Consider the following 22778-nt stretch of genomic DNA (forward strand, 5'->3'; position numbering starts at 1 on the left):
CGGCCCAAGGGCCGATGTAAGCCTAGCCAGCAAGGTACCATAGCTTACGCCACCCAAGAAAGTTATTTTCCTGTGCCATTGTCCAGCAGAGACACAGAAGTGATCCCCGGGGTATATTTCCTATTTTCCAAACACTCATCAAGATTTTTCTTGAAGAGTGCTAATGAAGAACTTTGCTTGACATAGATGGACAGCTTGTTCCAGAGTATAGGAAGTCTCTGGGACAGGAATCTATCCCTCCAGCATGTCCTGTTTATTGTGGTGACAAGGTTTAGGTCCCTAGAGTGTGTAAATTGGAGGGATTGGGATTTCTTTAGGTGTAGCATGTCCAACAGCTCTGGGTTTGACATAGCTTTATATGTTAGGCAGAGATCCTCTCGGAGTAGGCGATATGCTATGGAGTAAAGCTGGAGTTTTTTGAGGCAGTCAGTGTATGGCATTTGTTTGAGGCAAGTAATCCCCTTTGTGAGGTACTTCTGTGGCCTTTCCAGCTGCTGCAGATGTCTTGTGAGGTACATTCCAAAAGGGGCGTTGTACTCTATAAAGGGTCTAATGAGTGACAAGTAGAGGGGAACAATGACCTCTTTTTTCCTGGATGAGAACCCTTTTATGATGAGGTGTGCCACGTAGAAGGACTTCCTGACTACTGTGATGATGTGACTATCAAAGGAAAGACTACTGTCCACCTGGGTCCCAAGGTGTCTTATCATGCATTCGGTGTTAAGTAGATTCCTGCCTATGTGGTAGTTCATGGGTACAGAGTTTTTACCAAAGGGGATGACACTGCACTTTTTGGCATTGAGCTTGAGGCCATGGCTCTGAGACCAGGCATCTGTCTCAGTGAGGCCCTTCTGTAGGATGTCCACATCATTTGGGGACTTGACTATGGTTCCTAGTTTGTAGTCATTTGCGAACTTCGTCAGCCAGAGGCCTTCTGTGTTAGCCTGTACTTCAGAGAAGTAGATACCAAACAGGAGAGGTCCCAGGACAGAACCCTGTGGCACTCCACTTGTCACTGCCTTGAGGTCAGATTTGGAGTCTGCAACTTTTACAGTGTGGGTTCTGTCAGTGAGCCAGTTGGCAACCCATCTTGTGACGTAGGGATTTATACCTAGTTTAGTGAGTTTAGCAATAATTCCAGAATGGGGGATGGTGTCGAAAGCCTTGCCGAGGTCAAGATAGGCTGTGTGAACCACCTTACCCTCATCCATGGCTTTGGTGACTGCCTCAAAGAAGTCGATCAGGTTCAGGAGGGATGATCTGCCTTTCACAAACCCGAACTGGGTGGGTTTAGATTTTGAGTTCCATTTTTTAGTAAGTGTAAAAGCAGTGCCAAGGATTAAATTGTGGAAGTTAAAAAAGGGTGATTGTGAGGTGAAGTTCAGGGAAGAGTTAAGACAGGCACTGGGAGGCAGTGAAGAGTTACCGAATAGCTGGGTAACTACAGCAGAGCTAGTAAGGGAGACTGCTAGAAAGGTGCTTGGTGTGACATCTGGACAGAGGAAGGAGGACAAGGAGACCTGGTGGTGGAATGAGGAAGTACAGGAGAGTATACAGAGGAAGAGGCTGGCGAAGAAGTGGGATTGTCAAAGAGATGAAGAAAGTAGACATGAGTATAAGGAGATGAGACACATGGCAAAGAGAGAGTTGGCAAAGGCTAAGGATAATACATATGGAGAGTTGTATGAGAGATTGGACACTAAAGAGGGAGAAAAGGACCTGTATCGATTGGCTAGACAGAGGGAAAGAGCTGGGAAAGATGTGCAGCAGGTAAGAGTGATAAAAGATAGTGAGGGAAACATACTCACAAGTGAGGAGAGTGTGTTGAGTAGATGGAAAGAGTACTTTGAAGAGCTGATGAATGAGGAGAATGAGAGAGAAAGAAGGTTGGATGATGTGGGAATAGTGAATCAGGAAGTGAAACAGATTAGCAAGGAGGAAGTAAGGACAGCTATGAAGAGGATGAATAATGGAAAGGCTGTTGGCCCAGATGACATACCAGTGGAAGAATGGAGGTGCTTAGGTGAAATGGCAGTGGAATTTTTAACCAGATTGTTTAATGAAATTTTGGAAAGTCAGAGGATGCCTGAGGAGTGGAGAAAAGGTGTTTTGGTACCTATCTTTAAGAATAAGGGTGATGTGCAGAGCTGCAGTAACTACAGAGGGATAAAACTGATCAGTCACAGCTTGAAGTTATGGGAAAGAGTAGTGGAAGCTAGGTTAAGAAGGGAGGTGATGATTAGCGATCAGCAGTATGGTTTCATGCCAGGAAAGAGCACTACAGATGCAATATTTGCTCTGAGAGTGTTGTTGAAGAAATACAGAGAAGGTCAGAAGGAGTTGCATTTTGTCTTTGTGGACTTAGAGAAAGCATATGACAGGGTACCTAGAGAGGAGTTGTGGTATTGTATGAGGAATTTGGGAGTGGCAGAGAAGTATGTAAGTGTGGTACAGGATATGTACGAGGGTAGTGTGACATTGGTGAGGACTGCAGTGGGAGTGACAGATACGTTTAAGGTGGAGGTGGGATTACATCAAGGATCAGCTCTGAGCCCTTTCTTATTTGCAGTGGTGATGAACAGGTTGACAGATGAGATCAGACAGGAGGCCCTGTGGACTATGATGTTTGCAGATGACATTGTGATATGTAGTGAGAATAGGGACCAGGTTGAGGAGATCCTGGAGAGGTGGAGATATACTTTAGAGAGGAGAGGAATGAAGGTCAGCAGGGCTAAAACAGTATACATTTGTGTAAATGTGAGAGAGGGTAGAGGAATGGTGAGGATGCAGGGAATAGAGTTGGTAAAGATGGATGAGTTTAAGTACTTGGGCTCAACAGTTCAGAGTAATGGTGAGTGTGGCAGAGAGGTGAAGAAGAGAGTACAGGCAGGGTGGAATGGGTGGAAAAGAGTGTCAGGAGTGATTTGTGACAGACGGGTACCAGTAAGAGTGAAAGGGAAGGTCTACAAGAGGGTAGTGAGATCAGCTATGTTATATGGGTTGGAGACAGTGGCATTGACAAATTGGCAGGAGTCAGAGCTGGATGTGGCAGAGTTAAAGATGTTAAGATTTGCAATGGGTGTGACTAGGATGGACAGGATTAGGAATCAGTATATTAGAGGGTCAGCTCAGGTTGGACAGTTTGGAGACAAAGCAAGAGAGGCGAGATTGCTTTGGTTTGGACGTGCTGAGGAGGGATGCTGGGTATATTGGGAAAAGGATGCTAAGGATGGAGCTGCCAGGTAAGAGGAAAAGAGGAAGGCCTAAGATAAGGTTTATGGATGTGGTGAGAGAGGACATGCAGGTGGTTGGCGTGAAAGAGCATGATGCAGAGGAGAGGAAGAAATGGAAACAGATGATCCGCTGTGGTGACCCTAACGGGAACAGCCGAATTAAGATGATAATGAGTAATTGCTTTTTTGGCAGCCACCATAATTAGACTCAGTAAGGCTTTATGTCTAACCAATTCCGATTCTGTATCATAGCTCAGAAAAATGATCTCCCTCGTCACACCAATCCACCCACCCAGCATCTCTGACACTGCATTTCACAGGGAATCATTAAAGCCCATCAACCCACTGAACTCCCAGAAAATATGTTCCCAGTTACCTCTTTTCTTTCCCATCACACCTCCAATATTTGTTGTCTACCTGAGGAAAATTTCTCTAGAGTCTACTTGGGGTATAAACATTTCTATGTAAACATTTCCAACCAAAAATCCTAAATCTTCTAGATTTGTCACATATTTGGGAGACATACATATATCCTCTTATTGCTTCTTTGTGAATTACTTATCCAATCTCTCTTCACAATCCTTTCTAACCTCCTTTGACTGACTCTTATACTTATCATGCAATATTTATATGCTCTACTAATTATACTTTTTAATGGCAGCTTCTATTCTTGATTCTACTAAAAACTCTGCCAGTGCTGGTCTTTTGTTTAGGACCCCCCCTATTTCTTTCTCTTTGCCTATACTCTGATATCAATCCTTGATATAGAAGGCAATCCCTAACCTGCAATCCAAATAAATTCTTGGCCTCTTCCCATTCTATTACCTTTCCCTCTCTATGTATTTACTCCCAATACCCTGGTTCCTTTGTCAGTTTTCTCCAGCAGATTCCAGCCTCCTCTTGCCTGTTGTATATATCCCTAATTGCAGTCATTCCTATCGACAGAATCTCCTTTCTCCAATACTGTGTTGGGTTAGGTCTTAGAATAATTTCTGATACTTTATGGATATAATATTATGTATGACCACTGTTACTTTCCTTAAAGGCCTGCATATAAAATCCCAGTCTCTCCTTGTATCTTGAGCTCCCCCACCCCATTCCAACATCATCCATTTCCACTTTGAATTACAGTTTTCTGCTTGTACTAGGCATAGCAACCTTAGCTGTATAGCTCTGAAATACCCCTTCAAATTGGGTAATCCCAATCTGCCCTATTCTACTGGAAGTATCAGCTTATCCCTCTTGACTCTTGCCGTCTTCCCCTCCCATATAAAGTCCTTCAGCTCTTTATTAATTGCAATCCACAACTTCTCCTCTGGTTGAAAAAATATGCCTGACCTGTGTGTAAGACTAAAGGGGCTAAAAACTGTTTGACTGCTTGTATCTTACTATTTATATCCAGATAACAAAGTTTTTATTTTCTCACTTTTTGTATTATCTTTTGATTAATCTCTTCCCACATATCCTTAGCTGCCACGCCAGATTCATTTTTAATCCATACTTCTAAATACTTCATTTTATCATGTCCCCATAAATATGGATATTGCTGAACCAGTTTGTGTACGGGTACACAATTTACCACTATTACCTTTGTTTTAGCGTCATTAATTCTGTATCCCAAAAAGATTTGAAACTGTCTCAAAATATTCCGCAACTCTGTAATATCTCTTTCTGGTTCTGTCAGGTAGAGAATAATATCATTTACAAACAGAGCCAGGTTTTCTTGACTACCATACGAATTATATCCTTGAATTTCTGAGTCCCTTATTTTCTTTCCAGTGGTTCTAAATATAATGCAAATAACAAAGGGGAAAGAGGACACCCTGCCTGGCTCCACTGTTCAAGCAGAAATTATCACAGAGGACCCAACCCACTTTAATTTTCACCTCCGATCCCTCATATATCCTTCTAATCAACCTTATAATTTTTCAGGAAATGTAAATGCTTCCATTGCCCTGTTCATAAAGTCCCAGTTTACTCTATCAAATGCTTTCTCTGCATCAAGACCCACCAACAACATTGGGTTTTCTTTACATTCTGCTTCCCTCTGGATCATCATTGTTCTTCTAATATTATCAAATGTTTGTCTCCCCTCCACAAAACCAGACTGATCTACCTCTTGCAATTTTGGCATTACTTTTGTCATTCTTTTAGCCATTATAGGCACAAACACTTTATAATCATGTTTTTGTAGTGAAATGGGCCTGTATGAAGCTGGGTCTGATGGATCTTTACCCGCTTTAGATATTACAGCTACCACTGCTTTCTTCCAGGATGTTAGCACTTCTCCTCCTCTAAAAATACTATTAAACAAAACCTTCCAGATCTTTATCATTTTTTCCCTCCTAACTGCCAAACTTCCATAATAATACCACCTATTCCTGGATACTTTCCTGTAAATTGGTTATACATCACAATTTTTATCTCATCTCCTCCTATCCTAACTGTTAGCAACTGAGTCTCATCTACCTCTAACCTTGGCATATTTAATTATTCCATAAACATTTCCATTTGTATCTTTTCTTGATTCCATATTTCTCTGCTTTATATAGATTTTCATAGAATTTCCAAAATATTTCTGATACCTCTACAGGATCTCTTGTTATGTTCTTTGTTATAGGCTCCCTAAGCTTGAATTTTTAAGAGAGGAAAGAATATGAAAAATATGTTGGAGACTCAAAGCACCAAATTACCTACAAATCCAGGTATGGCAAAGTGCGGTACGTGTAATTATTGTAAGCACATAGAAGTAGGACAAGTATATCAACCAAGGGGCAGAAAATACTACACAAAGAAGAGATGTGATTGTCGATCAAAAATGATAGTTTATGTAGCTAGATGCCAACATTGCCCAGTATTCTATGTGGGGAAAACTGACCGAAAGTTGAGAGAGAGAGAGTGTGTATGAACACCTTTATAGTATAAGTAGGGGGAAACAAGAAAATGCACTAGCAAGACATATTTCTGAACATCCAGAACATGGGTTCAAATTTACAGCCATAGACCAAGTTATACCAGATATTACAGGAGGTTCAGACTCCCTTATTTTAGAAAGACTTGAACTTATGTGGCAGTTACGTACAAATGCATGCCAATATCCTGGTATCAATGAAATCTGTTCTATTTTATGTATTTTAAAATTAAAAAGTCTAAGTAGATAATGTTTGTTTTTAATGGGTACATTTTCCATACTAAGTATAAATATATATATATATATATATATATATATATATATATATATATATATATAAATAACATAAAATGTTTTTTACAACAGAAGTCTGTTTGAACAACAATGACATACATTTGGATAATTTTTGAAAAGAAATGGTAGTAAGGGGGTTTAACTTAACCTGTGTACAGGAAAGAGTGTTAATTGGTTCAGAGTGAACACATGATGTAAGCAGAGTGAATTTTAAATACAGTGTAAAGTTGTATTATTTTATCTGAAGAAGTTCTTGCAATCTGCAGGATAAAAAGCACTTCATTAAACAGTTGGTTGGTACCTTGTGGGTTTATTGTGTGGAATTTATACTTCAAGTTACTGCTGTATGGATTTAACTGTGGACCCTGTAGCTGTTTTTTCATTTAGGATTTATATACAACGTTGTAAGTTTAGCTACAATACCCTAGTAAGATATTGAGTCAAACTCCTCAATCCAGTCAAGGTAGGCAGTGTGTACTATTTTGCTCTTGTCCATAGCTTTAGTAAGAAGTCTGCCAGATCAAGTAAGCATCCTATTTTTGACAAGTAATCTCCGTGGTATCCCCGAAGTCTCAAAACAACCCACTAAAGTGTAGTGGGTCCAAAAACAAAACAGTGTAAAAAACTTCTCTGTGTGGAAGATTTTCAGTCCATATATTTCTAGTTAATCACGGTATATTAATCAGATCAGACAATAGTAGTAGAAGTAGCGAACTTAAACTCGTCTTAAGTCAAAACAAAACAAAAAATAATAGAAAATATATAATTGCACAGCATTACTAAGTATTCAAAAGTAATGCAAGCAAGGCAGGCAGTCTGTTTCCAGTTGAAAATCCTTTATTAAGTACACAGACAAGCGATCCAAGTAAAACAAAAATAGAGTGATAATTTCCTCACAGGCTTTCTAAATATATATATATACTTTTTATCAGGCATGGGAGTGGTTTATTGTGCTGTAAAACAAAATGTTATTGGTACACATGTTAAATTCATATCCCTTCCCCCATCAGTGTGACATTCGACTACTTAGTAATGCTGTACAGTTATATATTTTCTCCACAGTTAGTGGGGTTTGGCTTTACTGGCCTGAAATTGTCCATTAAAACAACGAAACAAGTCATGGGCATTCAGAATCGCCAATTAGCTGAAACACCTGATGTTCATAAGGGTCATTTGCATATATCCCATGTGCCTCTGATACAAGAGGTTTGAGAGGTCAATCAGTGGAAGTTCTAGCTTTGCTGGTGTTTTCATTTTGTTTTTACTGATTGTTTTTTTCAGTGATCTTCTCACTTATTGTTTTAGTTTGTTGTTTGGGATATTTTTGCAGTGATCCTAATGATAATGGACATCAGCTGGGTATAACAGCCCTGTGTTTCTTATTCTTAGTCAAACATGCTGCGTGTTCTCTGCTGATAAGGTCATAACAAGGCCGAAATATGTATATCTGCAGCTAGTGGGGTTTGGCTTTATTGACCTGAAATTGTTCATTAAAACGATGAAACAAGTCATGGGCATTCAGAATTGCCAATTAGCTGAAACACTTGATGTTCATAAGGGTCATTTGCATATATATCCCATGTGTCTCTAATGCAAGAGGTTTGGGAGGTCAATCAGTGGAAGTTCTAGCTTTGCTGGTCTCTTCATTTTGTTTTTACTGATTGGTTTTTCAGTGACCTTCTCACTTATTTTTTTAGTTTGTTGTTTGGGATGCTTTTGCAATGACCCTAATGATAATGGACATCAGGTGGGTATAACAGCCCTGTGTTTCTCATGCTTAGTCAAACACTCTGCTTTTGCTGTGCTGATGAGGTAATAACAAGGCCGAAATATGCATATCTACAGCTAGTGGGATTTGGTTTTATTGGCCTGAAATTGTCCATTAAAACGACGAAACAAGTTATTGGCATTCAGAATCACCAATTAGCTGAAACACCTGATGTTCATAAGGGTCATTTGCATATTCCATGTGCCTCTGATACAAGAGATTTGGGAGGTCAATCAGTGGAGGTTCTAGCTTTGCTGGTGTTTTCATTTTTTTTACTGACTGGTTTTTCAGTGACCTTCTCACTTATTGTTTTAGTTTGTTGTTTGGGATATTTTTGCAGTGACCCTAATGATAATGGACATCAGCTGGGTATAACAGCCCTGTGTTTGTTATGCTTAGTCAAACACCCTGCTTGTGCTGTGCTGACGAGGTTATAACAAGGCCGAAATATGCATATCCACAGCTAGTGGGGTTTGGCTTTATTGGTCTGAAATTGTCCATTAAAATGACGAAACAATTCATGGGCATTCAGAATTGACAATTAGCTGAAACACCTGATGTTCATAAGGGTCATTTGCATCTATCCCATGTGCCTCTGATACAAGAGGTTTGGGAGGTCAATCAGTGGAAGTTCTAGCTTTGCTGGTGTTTTCATTTTGTTTTTACTGTTAAAGTCCAGGAATCTCTGGATCTGGATATTTTAGGTTATGTACAATTTCCAGTTAATGTTGGGGTAGGTAAAGTCACGCATGAATATAGCAATGGGTTGAATGGGAAGTGTCTCCAGTTCATTCAAGTACATGGTACGGGTTTCTTGGGTCATATAGGGGGACCTAAATCCTGTAAGGATACGGTATGGGATTTTTCCTATGGTAAGCTGGACATGGAGAAGCTCAAGTGTGTTTCATTAATTTACAAGCCTTGAGGTGTGCCCTTGTCTGATGTACACTGGGACTCCTTCACCCGTAAATCCTACCTGTGGAGTAGGTAGTCTAAATAAGTGGAAAGCATTACAGCCTTGCACTGCCAGGATGCATCTGTAAACCAAGTCTGGGTAGATGCATAGATACCTAAATTCTTTAAGATAAGCAGCGCTTGCAGGGAGTGGAGTTTCCTGTTTAGACTCCTGGTACTAAGAACTAACACCTTTTAGATTATACTGAGTTGGTTTAGCTATGTTAGTAGGCCCATCACAATGGCACTGTATAAATAAGGAACTATGGCGGTGGACAAGGTTTTGGCCAATATTTGACAACCTAAGGGTGACAAGTTCAAACTGTGCCTAGCAAAGCAGCATGGTCTGTTTAACATATCCTCCTAGGCAGACAAACATTATATCTCCTTGGAGTAACACCAAAAACTAAACCGATTATTAAAGTAGATTACTTTTTATAGGTACTGTAGCATCATCCTTGAAGAATGTCGAATACTGCTGAATGCTAGGCACGCACTATAGGCCTGGGGTACATAATAAAAGAGCACGAGAATGTCTCTCTTCATATAATCCAGGGAAGTATGTGTCAGTTCATTTACACCCACATGGATTATAACAGACCATGTCATACCACATCTCTGGGTCTAACCCTGCCCCTAACCTTAAGCCTGCACCTAACCTAAGGAAAACTTTGTTCCCTAATAGGGAAACGACTCAGGGAAGTAGTACTGCTTGTAATGGTCAACTTTCAGAAAAGTTTATAAGCTATAAAATATATTTAGTATATTTAGTTAAGCTTAAATTGTTGACATGACAGATTTCTTGTTGCATGCCATAGAAAGGTTGAAGACTTCACTCTGCCACCAAAATCTCAACCCATAAATCATCATTGCCTGTTTATATGGAATGATTAAGTAACAGCCATTGTTCAGAACACCTACACTATGCATTTTAAATGCTTCCTATAATCACTGAAAGGTTATCAACAGTGCTCATAAAACTGTAGGGTTCCAAAAAGACGGTCAGAAATTCAAGAATTTTCATTGGTCACTGCTTGTTTGCTGTGTTTCGACCAAAAATAAGTGCATTAAATACATGTGGCTTTTTCTACTACACACATGCAATTCTGAAAATTTTGTTTTGCTTCCATTTGGAAGTAGACAATAAATAAAATACTGTCTGTGACTACATTTACAGGCATGCTTACAAAGAATGAACTCTTAAATATGTACTGTCACAAAGCATTTCTTAAAGTCATTACCACACACAGAATTTCTAATAGTTTCACAACACTCATCTTCAGATGTCTAACCTGTGGAATATCTTTAAGGAAGTAGCAATATGTGAAATGTGGGCAATGTGAATGCGTGGATCTTGCCACTTGTATTATGTCTAAGGACTCAGTTAAAAATCAGTGGGGACAAGCTAGCAAAAAGTATCCAAGCAACCTAAATATGCCAAATGGTTTCAATCACTTCTGCACTTATTCCTATCATCTGAAACTTGAAATTTAATTTCGTCCATCAAGTATGTGGCAAACAAACTTATTTCAAGTAAGGTAGTCCCAAAGGACTAACTATACGACTTCTTAGTAGCATAACATCATAAAATGATTATCTATTATATTACTTCTTACTGGAGACTCAGTACAAGAAACTATTTCCTGAATACCTAAGTGAAGTACCTTGCAATTGATGTGAGGTTCACAATCAGCATCCCTTTATACACCTCTTTTTGCCCATTTCTGACAGCTGGGTGGAAGGACTCAAACACAGCACCATTATTCCTAAGTTATAGATCACTAAAACAAATAACCACTTACAAAACCTGATATCTTCCACCAAAACATTCTAGTAATTGGCTTATTAAAACAAATTTTAAATTTGCCAAGATACCTGCAGTCGGTGATGATGTCGTCAATCAATTTAGAAACACTTGTATCTAGCTCATTCAGAGGAGCTTTGCATTTCGTACAGAACTGAACCTCCTCCAAGTTGGCTTCCTGAAAAGAAAATATATATGCATATATGTACTGTTGCACAATACTCTATATAAAAATACATTTTAGCCTTTACAGTACACTAAGCATACATATACGTGGGAAGGCAAGAGTACATGCACAGAGACATGCACTCACAAACAGACACACACACACACAGACACACACACACACACACACACACACACACACACACACACACACACACACACACACACACAAAGAAAAAACTGAATTGTTCTTATACTAAATTTCCTATATCAAATCCTGGGCTACCTAGTTCCAGAAAAGGTATAAAGTCAATAGTAGCTTGTTATACATACGCAAAAGTTTTTAGAAATTCAAAGATCTCACTAATGCAAAATATAGAAATGGCTACAATAACTAAATGCACAGCAAATATTTACAGTATGTTATTAACAACACATCAGACCATAGCACAATACAGAATGAGGTGACTCTGGAAGATTGTAAATACAGGTTTTTGCAATAAAGTAATAATTTATCATGGAATAATGATTATAATAATGCACTTTATTGAATGAAATGTTTATGCCTAGTATGTAGTAAAACTAAAGTAATTACAGGAAAGCTGTGTATCAACTGTCAGAAATCTATATGGTTAAATCATGCATTTTGGGGGGTTTAGTTTGTGAATTTTGAACACACATTAGATATTTGTATATTCTGTGTCCTTTCCTTCCTGTCTATGTTGGTCCAGGCTGGTATATTGATTACTGATCTTAGATGGAAAGGAGAGCTCATACAAGTACAAGATGGATAAGAAGCTCTAGGCTACAACTCCTCCTCATCATCACACGGCATCCATGATATTTCAAAGTACATTTACTCATTTAATATGATACAAAACATATATTAATAAATACTAACAGTACTTCTAATTCTTTATCTGTTAACTAAGAAAAGAAAAGAAAAAAAAGGTGGCTAAAGAATTTAATAAAGAAATCAGCTCAACTCTTTTTATAGGTTCATAGGTTCATAGGTTCGTACTAGGCTATCTGCCCTAGGGCATTTATAAGCCTAGCCAGAGTGTATGTGGCTTACAATACCCTTTAGGATGAGAATACCACGCCCTTTTAGGGTTTAGTTTACTATACCTCTGTCTAGTAGTGACACAGAGATGACCCCCGGGGTAAACCTACGATCTCCCATCCACTCGTCGAGATTTCTCTTGAATAGAGTCAGTGAGAGGCTCTGCCTAACATGGACTGGGATTCTGTTCCAGAGTGTAGGGAGCCTCTGGGTTATGAATCTGTCCCTCCAGCACGTTCTATTTATTTCTGTGTTGATGTTTAAGTCACTTGTTCTCGTGTCTCTGATGGATTTGGATTTTCTGAGGTGGAGCATGTCCATTAATTCAGGATTGGACATGGCCTTGTACGTCAGGCACAGATCACCTCTGAGTAGGCGGTATGCGACTGAATAGAGCTGGAGGTTTTTCAGTCGGGCAGCATATGACATATGTTTAAGACCCTTTATCCTCTTGGTGAGGAACTTTTGGGGTCTTTCCAACTGCTGCAGGTGTCGGGTGAGATACATCCCAAACGGGGCATTGTACTCAATCATTGGCCTGATAAGAGAAGAGTACAGGGGCACAATGACCTCTCTTGATCTAGATGTGAAACCCTTCATGATAAGGTGGGCAATATAGAAGGTCTTCCTAACCACTTTGGCAATGTGAGTGTCAAATGAGAGGTTACTGTCAACCTGGGTCCCTAGGTCCCTGATTACCTCTTCCGTACTTAATGGATTACCGCCTATGTGGTAATTTGTCGGTACCTTGTTTTTCCCAAAGGGTATGACTATACATTTTTTGGCGTTCAGCTTAAGGCCATGGCTCTGGCACCAATTATCCATTTCTATAAGGCCTCTCTGTAGGATGTTTGTGTCCGCTGGAGTATCAATTATGGCACCCAGTTTGCAGTCATCTGCAAACTTTGTCAGCCACAATCCTCCTATGTTTGCCTGTACCTCGGAAAAATAAATGCCAAACAAGAGGGGTCCCAGGACTGAGCCCTGTGGGACACAGCTTGTGACTGGCTTAGAGTCTGACATAGCTCCAGCAACTCTGACCCTGTGGGTTCTGTCCTTGAGCCAGTTTGCAACCCATCTTGTGACATATGGGTTTACATTTAAGCTGGTGAGTTTGTCTATGATGCCCGAGTGGGGTATTGTGTCAAAGGCTTTTGCAAGGTCAAGGTAGGCTGTATGAACTGCCTTACCCTCATCAATGGCCTTAGTGACTGTTTCAAAAAAGTCGACCAAGTTCAAAAGGCAGGATCTGCCCTTGACAAAGCCAAATTGGGTAGGATCCAATGTCTGTAGGTCCCCAATGTCTTTGTTTATGAGTTCCATAATGATCCTCTCCATAGCTTTGCAGACCAGGCTCGTTAAGCTTATGGGGCAGTAATTTCCAGGGTCCGTAGAAGCACTGCCTTTGTGAAGTGGGACCACTGTTGCCGTACGCCACTCTTTGAGTACGTATCCTGTAGTAAGGCTAAGATTAAACAGCAGCCTTATGTGTGGGTTTAGTTCCTCTTGGAGTTCATGTAGCACACAGCCCGGGACACCATCCGGTCCCATTGATGCTGTGTTTTTAGCTTTAGAGAGGGCGGCTCTCACCTGGGCATCTGAGATGTTAGGGAGGCTACACTCTGCTGGGATAGTTATTTCTCCTTTTGGGGGAGGGAGGAGAAATTTGCACTGAACCTGTCTGCCAGAATGTTGGCAATGTCAGTGGGTTCAGTGTATTTTGTGTCATTTTGGACTAACTCTGAGCATATCTGGGAGTTTCCACCCAGGTTTCTAACATAGCTAAAGAAGGCCTTGTGATTGTCTTTTGTGTCTTTTGTGATTTTTCTCTCAAAGTTGGCCTTGGATGATTTTATGAGTGATCGTAGTTTTTTGCTAGTACTGATCAGAGATGCCTTCCCTTTTAGGGATTTTGCTCTGTCATGTAGTAGCTTCCTCCTCCTGTTGTAAAGTTTGTTTATGGCTGGGGTCCACCAGACCGGGCGCCTGCCTTTGGGGGAATGGGTCTTGGTTTTATTTGGGATTGCATGATCCATGCATTCTTGAAGGTGCCCATAGAAGGCATTTGCAAAGGATTCAGCAGTGTGGGTTGTGGTTTCCACTGACCCAGGGGCCTTGAAAGATACCATTTCAATCTTAAGAAGTGTGAAGTTTGCTTTTGAGAAGTTCTTCACTGTGGTCTTTTGTGCAGGGGGTGGGGGCGGGATGTGGATTTCCAGTGTGAGATTAATTTATGGTCTGATCTTACCAAGGAGGGATGTACTTCCGGTGTGGAGCATTTTGTCCCCATGTTTGTGATGATCAGGTCTAGTATATTGTCTCCTCTTGTGGGAATGGTGACTAGTTGTTCCATTGCATTTGAGTTTATGAATTCTAGGAACCTTTGTGCTAGGGTGTTGGGGCTTGAGTAATGTTCCCAGTCTATGTTTGGGTAGTTGAAGTCTCCCAAAATGATGGTATTTGGAGAGACATTCATACTCTCCAGTGTCTTCAGGAAGGCTGTGTGGGGTTCCTGAGTTTGAGAGAGTGGTCTGTAGCATGCTACAAACTGTAAGGCAGTTTTGCCTATGGTTAGTTGCACCTGGATAGTCTCCGATGCTTCGTGCATTGCCACTAACCTGGAGGTGTGGGTATCTTTGATGAAAATGGATACTCCCCCTCCTTTTGTGGTTCGGTCCAAGTTTTGGGGCCGGAAAGCATGATATGAGGTAAAACCTGATAGTGCTGGGGTGCTCTCAGGAGCCTTGAACCAGGTTTCAGTCACTGCACAGACATCGATGTTCTCCATACTGAGGAGGGCTTCGAGGGCGTGCATTTTGAGGTTTAGACTTCTGGCATTGAGCAGCATTACCCTTAGTTTTTTTTTTTTTTTTTTTTTAGAAAGAAATCAGCTTAACTCTTTCTAATTTCTCCAAGTCTTTTGAGTTTCTAATACCATGATGGGAATGGACCCTATTCTTAAGTCAAAGTATGATTAAAGTTCATGAAATTAGTATTTTTTAATCTTTGAAGTTAGCCAGAAGTATACTTCGCAGCATCCGCAATGTGCCCAGTAATGACCCCTTCTGCAATTTGTATGAAGTTACATATACCAGTAACATATCTAAGTATCGTTGTAAATTTTTTTTATAAGACTTGTTGCTCCTACTACTATTGGAACTGTTTTGTTATCCTTCTTCCTCATTGCCCTCATTTCTGCCTGAAAATCCTGGTATTTTATGCCTCTTTGTACGTTAAGACACTATAGTCACTGGGTGTAGCAGTTTCAATGATCAGTGCTACTTTTGTCTTCTTTTCATGCACTATTATATCTGGCTTTCTTGTATATATGCTTTGAACTGTTGGTAATGGGTGATCCCATGTAATATAAACCTCGTCATTTTCTATAATGCTTTGTGGCTCATATTTCCAGTGTCTTTCAGATACTTCAGTATTATAATGCTTGCACAATCTCCAATGCAAAAGTCTTGCCACATTATTATGACTTTCAGTATACAGTCCTGCCATTAGCATACTACAACCAGCAACAATTTGTTTTACAAAACCTACATTTGTCTATTTATCCCATATGTTCAATGGACTTTGTGAACATATCTAGTCCTCTATCTTGGGCTGCCAATATTAACCTTTTGTCTTTTGGTTTAAATTCACCTCTCCTTAACCATTCCTGCATTCAATTCTGATCAACATGAGGGTCTTCCAAGAGTTTTCTATACTTGCAACTATATTTATGAATTTTCCACATTTCTTGCCTTCTCATCTGATCTTCACCTTATAGTCTTTCTTTCTTTTATTTATTTTTTGTCACATTCAGTTGCTGCCAGATTTTTATCTACTTCGGCTTTGATTTCCATCCCCGCTTGATGCCACCATGCTTCTGCTAAATTAAGCAAGGAAGTCATCTTAGACTTATTCTCATCACTTTTTAAAACTCTCACTATGTTTCAGTCTTATGAGGTCAGCAGAAATGTATGGAGTCACAAGATTGCAGATCTATACATGTAATCAATTTTGAAAAGGCCCATACCTCCTTCAGAGTGGGAAATATATATTCCTGGTATACACTTTTGTTGTGTCTTTCGGCTTTTCCTGATTAGGGGTCGCCACTGCAGAACTCCAGTCCACTAATGATTGGCAGTAGATTTTTACGTGCCAAGATGCCGGCCCTGACGCACAACCTTCAACGAAGGTATGCTCATTCACGCATGTCTCCACACAGAAGATGCTCTAGCTGAGAATCGAACAGGACAACATCTTACTGTGAGGCGACAATGCTACCGCAGCACCACCACAGCATGAAGCATCCTTCTTGTTTTCCTGTCCAAACTATCCAACACCTTTTGGGGCCAATCAGTCACTCCAAAACTGTTAGGACAGGAAGAGCAAATTGGTTTATAGCTTAGACTCTGTTGTTCCTAAATGTTAATGCTGTTTTCAGTATTAATTTTAGTCTTCCAAAATATTCCTTACTAAGTTTTATTCACATCTGTTCATGTTTTATTGTTGACCCTTCATCATTTCCCAAATATTTATACATTCCCTCTTGCTCAAGTTCTTTTATATCACATTCCGACTGATGTTTTCTTGGTGCTGCAGCTTTCCTGCTTTAAAGGTTGCTTTTGCACATTTATCAAGACCAAATGACATTCTTATATCATCTGAAAAAGTTTTGACCACTTGCAGTTGTGCTTTCAGTTTCTCATCTGATGAACTATACAGTTTTAAATCATTCACAAAAAGGGGATGAGAAGTCTTTACACTTTGTTGTTTTCTGGCAGCCAGACTGTAGTCACGACCTAATGTGTTAAGCAGACAACTTAATGGGTTAAGGGCAAGGTGAAAGAGCAGCGGTGACAAACAGTCACCCTGGAATATCCCCTTTGAATTTTTATCCCTGGAATAATAATTTGTCCTTTATCATGGCTTAGTTGCAAAATGGTTTGCCACTGTTTCATATTTACTGTAATGTAATCAATCAGTGTAGGGTGTACCTTATACATTTTTAAGGACTCTTTTATCCATGAATGTGGGATACTGTCAAATGTTTTCTTTTTTTTTTTTTTTTTTTTTTTTTTTTGTAGTCTGTCCATGCCATACTTAGATTCTTCCCCTTTTTACAGTTATCCATTACGGCTTTATTTAACAAGAAATGATCCTTTGTTCCATATGACTTTCTTTTGTTAGCCTTTTCTTCTACTGCCATGATTGAGTTTTCTTCTAAATGACTATAAACTCTGTCGGCATCAATTCCAGTGTACAGTTTATAGATCATCGGAAGGCAAGTTATTGGTCTACAGTTTTTAGGATAGCTTGCAGGTTTGCTCTTAAGTAGGAGTATTGTATTTCCTCTTGTTAACCAGACAGGAGTCTGTTCGGGGTGCGCATATAAATAGATGGTAATACTTTTAGCCAGAAGTTAGACACTGCATCTGGGCCTGGGGTTTTCTAATTAGGAGCTTTTCTTAACTTTGTTTCAGTCTCTCTGGCCTCTACTTCATCCCATTTCATATCCTGTACATTTGAGCTTCTTATTCTTTCTTTAACTTTTTCTATCAATTTAGCATTTTTGTTATGTTCCACAGGATCTTCATAGATATTTTTCCAGATTGTATCTGTTTCTTGTTCTTTTGCTGGTGTTTCAGTCCCTTTCCTTTGTTTGCAAATTCTCTATAAAAAATTTTTGGGTCGTAAGTAAACTACTTATTTTGCACTTTTCTTTTATATTTATCTGCATATCTTCAAAGTTTTCTGCCTGTGCTGATATTTTTAGTTTATTACTTGCAATGGTGCTTGACAGAACCTGATCTGTTCTGATACTGCACATTGTTTTTATCACATCTATATTTCTGAGTATTTTGTTGCTCTATTACCTCTTCTCCACTCTTCTAACAGTGTCACTTTTTGTCATTCCCTCCAGTACAGCTCTTTTTGTGTGTACTAACTCCCAGTGGGTTTGGCTTGAGCCTTTAAAAAATGAAGTTATCACCTTACAGTTCTAATAAATACTCATTGACAGAGGTAAAATATCAATACAGTTGTGTTTGCCATCATGTATGCTTCAAGATAACATATTCTGATATCTTGTACATAGCACACTTTTGGTACTATTACTGCAAATATGAAAACGTAATATTTGACACCTAGAGGCGCAGTAGGAGGTAAATGCAGAAACGCATGGAGGAGCACTTAGCTGTAATTGTTTTATAGTTTTCTCTATTCGATACTTCCATGATGGTATTCAATTTCTCCCCTTCCTTTCCCTTACTACCCTGTGTTCTTGTGGTAAGACATTATATGTTATAAATTTAGCTGCACAGTAATATATCCTACTTACTTCAGTTATATCACATGCATCTCAGTGGACAGCCCTAATTACTGTGTTCATTTGTTTTATCAAATTTCTAACTTGTTGGGTTTTATTGACCTTCTATAGTCTATTTCTTTTTGTTCTTAATATGTCTGTGCATCTCTATTAATTCAAGCAACTCTTCTCTTAGATTATTTTGTTCTAAACTGAGGGCACGTTCTTTCCATTTCCTGCTGGCAGTCTATAGAAAGTTCCAGAGCATCTTCCTATGCCACATTCTCTTCAGTTTCATCCTGTTTCATCTGTTGGTCTTTCATATGGGAACTCACTGGCCTATCACTCCACAACATTGACTGTGTCAGAGTTCCCACAGTTTCCTGTTCCTTCCCTTACTGTCCAACTCCAACCAAATGTTTATTTTGGATTCCTGTAGAAGGCTCCAAAGTATCTTCATAAGGCTGATCATATGCTTCCTGCTCCACCTGTTTCTCCTTAGTTTGAGGGTCCATTGCTCCATCCTGCTGTGATGTTATTTGAGTTAGATTTCTACATTAAATCCTTCACTTCGCAGGTAATCCATAACCTCAGCTAATATTTCTCTAACTTCTCCATTGCTAATCCTCTTTTCTACTTTTCCTCTTTGTTTTCTGATTTTTTGTATTGTAAATTTTTTCATGTCCAGATGCCTTTGCCTGTATTTCTCTTCAAATATCTTTGGTGCTGCTCTTTTTGTACTGATTAGTTTTCTTTTCTCCTTTGCATAAATATTATATCAGGTTAAACCTCTTTTTCTTTCCTATGTCCTTATTTTTCTTCAGATGTCTCCTGCTCCTCCTGTTTCTCCTTAATTTGGGGACTCATTCCATCATACTGTGATATAACCTGTTAGACTTTCTACACTAAATCCTTCACTTTGCAGGTGTTCCATAACTTCAGTTTCTATTTTTTTTTAATTTATACTTTACTAATCCTCTGTTCTACTTTCCATCTTTGTGATCTTATTTTTTTTTAATGTGAGATTTTTCATTTCTGGATGCCTTTGCCTGTATTTCTCTTCGAATATCTTTGGGGCTGCTCTTTTGGTATGGATTAATTTGGCTTTCTCCTTTGCATAAATATTACACCATATCAGATCACTCTTTCTTTCCCATATCCATATTTCTTTTTTATACCTTTCAAAAGTCTCTAGAGCTTGTTCTTTATATTTTCGCACTTTCTCAGTCATTATTTTTTCCAAACAGCCCAAGGTTTCTTGGTCTATATACTGTTTTTCACAAATCTGTCATATTAATGAACACAGTTTTGCATTTGAAGCTTCTGACAGTTTTTCTTGTGGAACAATTTTTCCTTCCTCTAATTTCTGTCTTAATCTTTTTGCATATCTTCTGTCTTGAAATTCTGCGCTTCTTGCATAATAGTAACAATACATCATTTCTTTCTTATCCTCAGTACTCCACTCTATCTTCTGTATGGCTCTTTTTTGGTCTACCAGTTTTTGTGATTTTTTTGAACTGCTACTTCCCTTCTACAACAGGAGGCCATCCTCCCTCTGAGCCTGGCCTAGCCCCATCATTGTAGGAATGTTTCTGTGTCGTGAGGATTCTGCACTGCCATTTTTTTCTAGTCCTGGCACCATTGTGCCTACCAGGATTGGGAATTTTTTTTATCCTGAGTCTTGTGCACCTAGCTATCTTTTTTATTTTTTAACATACTTCTGTCTATGATATATGCTACATAAACACAGTCTATATATCAGTGTCATCTTGGTCAGATTTTGTAAAAAAACAGGGTCCATCTCATGAAGGTACGCACCAAGACTTGAGGATGAATTTGATTATAGCAATACTATTCTCCTTTGCTTTCTGATTTATCATCTCTCCATTTGGACCCCAGCTTAACACTATGGGTTAAAACATGTGGAGTAAGACTGTCCCACAGCAAAGTGTACCAGCAGAAAACTTCAGCACCATCACAATGCAATTGAGTCTGTATCTGAGACAGTGAAAGCAAAGTTGGAGGATCTTCAACAACACAAGAAAACCACCCAGCACCATGATTGACATCTGGTACAAACCAATGACACACTCTGTAACTAAACAGTGGAACCGGATAATCGGCAACGCATGATAGTAGAAGACAGTAAGAGTTTTCAAGATAACACATAGTTTCAAAAGAACATATTCTAAAGCACAGCTTGAGAACAGAGCTCACTGATATAGACATAGAATCATACGATATAGACATAGAATCATACGATATAGACACAGAATCATACGATATAGACATAGAATCATACGATATAGACATAGAATCATACTGCTCCCTGAAAAACTGGAAAGACTGGACACTTTTTTAACAAGACACATCTTTATTAGATTATCATTTATGCAATCATACATTTATATAAATGAAAACAAACTATATTGACAGAATCCCTGTTGCAAGCATTCTACATCACAAACCACACTGTTACAATTCTAGCTGGAAACATTATATATCACTTATAACCTACCCAATCAATCTCAATCAGACATTACATACCTCATTCAAATCCTGCCTTCTTTTAAATCTCATTCCTCCCCTGTATTTATCGTTCCAACAATTCCTATTTTCTCCTATGTAATTTGCTCCAACCCTTTTCTAAACAATTCCAGTTGTTTTATCTATGTTACTATATTCACTACTTCTAGTACAGATGACTTAGACTTTGATTTCCATTTTGTAGCAATTGTTTTCCATTTTGTAGCAATTGTTTTATTGCCAGCCACCATAATTAGACTCAGCAAGGCCTTACTCGGTCTAGGTAATTCTTATTTTGTACCATAGCTCAGAAAAATAATTTCCCTAATTACACCAATTTGCTCACCTGATATCTCTGATACAGTAGTCTGTAGGGAATCTTTAAAGTTTGCAAACTCAGTACACTCCCAGAAAATATATTCCCAATTATCTCTTTCTTCCCCATTACACCTCCAACATTTGCTGTCTACCCGAGGAAAAATTATCTGGAGTCTACTTGGGGTATAAAAATATCTATGTAAACATTTCATTTTCAAGCAAAAATCCTAACTCTTCTAGATTTTCTTACATATTTGTGAGACATAAACATGCCCCCCCCATTGTTTTCTTGTGAATTGCTTATCCAGTCTATCTTCCCAATCCTTTCTAACCTCTTCTGATTGATTTTTATAGTTAGCATACAATATTTTATATCTTCTACTAATTATTCCTTTTTAACAGCAACTTCTGTTCTATATTCTACTAAAAACTCTACCAGTGATGGTCTTTTCACTTAGGGCCCCCCTATTTCTGTCTCTTTGCCTATACTCTGATGTCGATCCTTGATAGGGAAGGCATTCTGTAACCTGCAGTCCAAATAAATTCTTGGTGTCTTCCCATTCTATTACCTTAACCTCTCTAGTTATTTGCTCCCAATACCTTTGGTTTCTTTGCCAGTTCTCTCCAATAAATTCCAGCCCCCCTCTTGCCTATTGTCTGTACCCCTAATTGCAGTCATCCCTATCAGGAGAATCCCATTTCTCCATTCCCATATTGCTTTAGTTCGTAGAATACTTTCTGCTACTTTATGAACATAATATTCTGTATGATTACTGTTCGTCTTCTTAAAGGCCTGTACCTAAAATACCAGTCTCTCCTTGTTTCTTGAGATTCCCCCTGTTTCATCATCATCCCTTTCCACTTGGAATTGTATGTTTTTGCTTGTGCTAATATACAGGACCCTTAACTGTGCAGCTCTGAAATACCCCTTCAAATCAGGCAATCCCAATCCGTCTTGCTCTATTGGAAGAATCAGCTTATCCCACTTGACCCTTGCCATCTTCCCCTCCCAGATAAAATCCTTCGGCTATTTATTAATTATTATCCACAACTTCTTCTCTGGTTGACAAAAATATGCCTGACCTGTGTATAAGACTAAAGGGACTAAAAAATTGTAAATGCTTGTATTTTATTATCTATATCTCGTATAACAGAGCTTCCAATTTCTCAGTGTTTGTATTATTATTTGTTTCATCTTTTCCACCATATCCTTAGATGCCACAACAGAATCATTTTTAATCCATACTCCTAATTATTTCATTTTATAATGTTCCCATACATTTGGATATCACTTAGCCAATCCATGTGTGGGTATATAATTTACCTGACATGCCTTTGTTTTAGCTTCATTAATTTTGTATCCTGAAAAGATTTGAAACTATCTCAAAATGTTCCACAACACTGTAATGTCCTTTTCTGGGTTTATCAGGTATAAAATAAT

At 38.9% G+C, this 22778-nt stretch overlaps 1 protein-coding gene across 5 annotated transcripts in view; it reads right to left on the minus strand.

Moving 5' to 3' along the window:
* DYSF (dysferlin) overlaps positions 1-22778 on the minus strand; it is a 3914743-nt gene that overhangs the window by 1878653 nt on the left and 2013312 nt on the right. For all 5 annotated transcript variants that reach the window (XM_044064060.1, XM_044064063.1, XM_044064061.1 and 2 more), the window contains one exon: positions 11036-11142. In XM_044064060.1, coding sequence (XP_043919995.1) covers positions 11036-11142 — 107 coding nt within the window. The remainder of the gene's footprint in view (positions 1-11035; positions 11143-22778) is intronic.

Source organism: Protopterus annectens, chromosome 2.part2 (genome assembly GCF_019279795.1).
Source record: "Protopterus annectens isolate FY-2018-M chromosome 2.part2, PAN1.0, whole genome shotgun sequence".
NCBI lineage: Eukaryota > Metazoa > Chordata > Ceratodontiformes > Protopteridae > Protopterus > Protopterus annectens.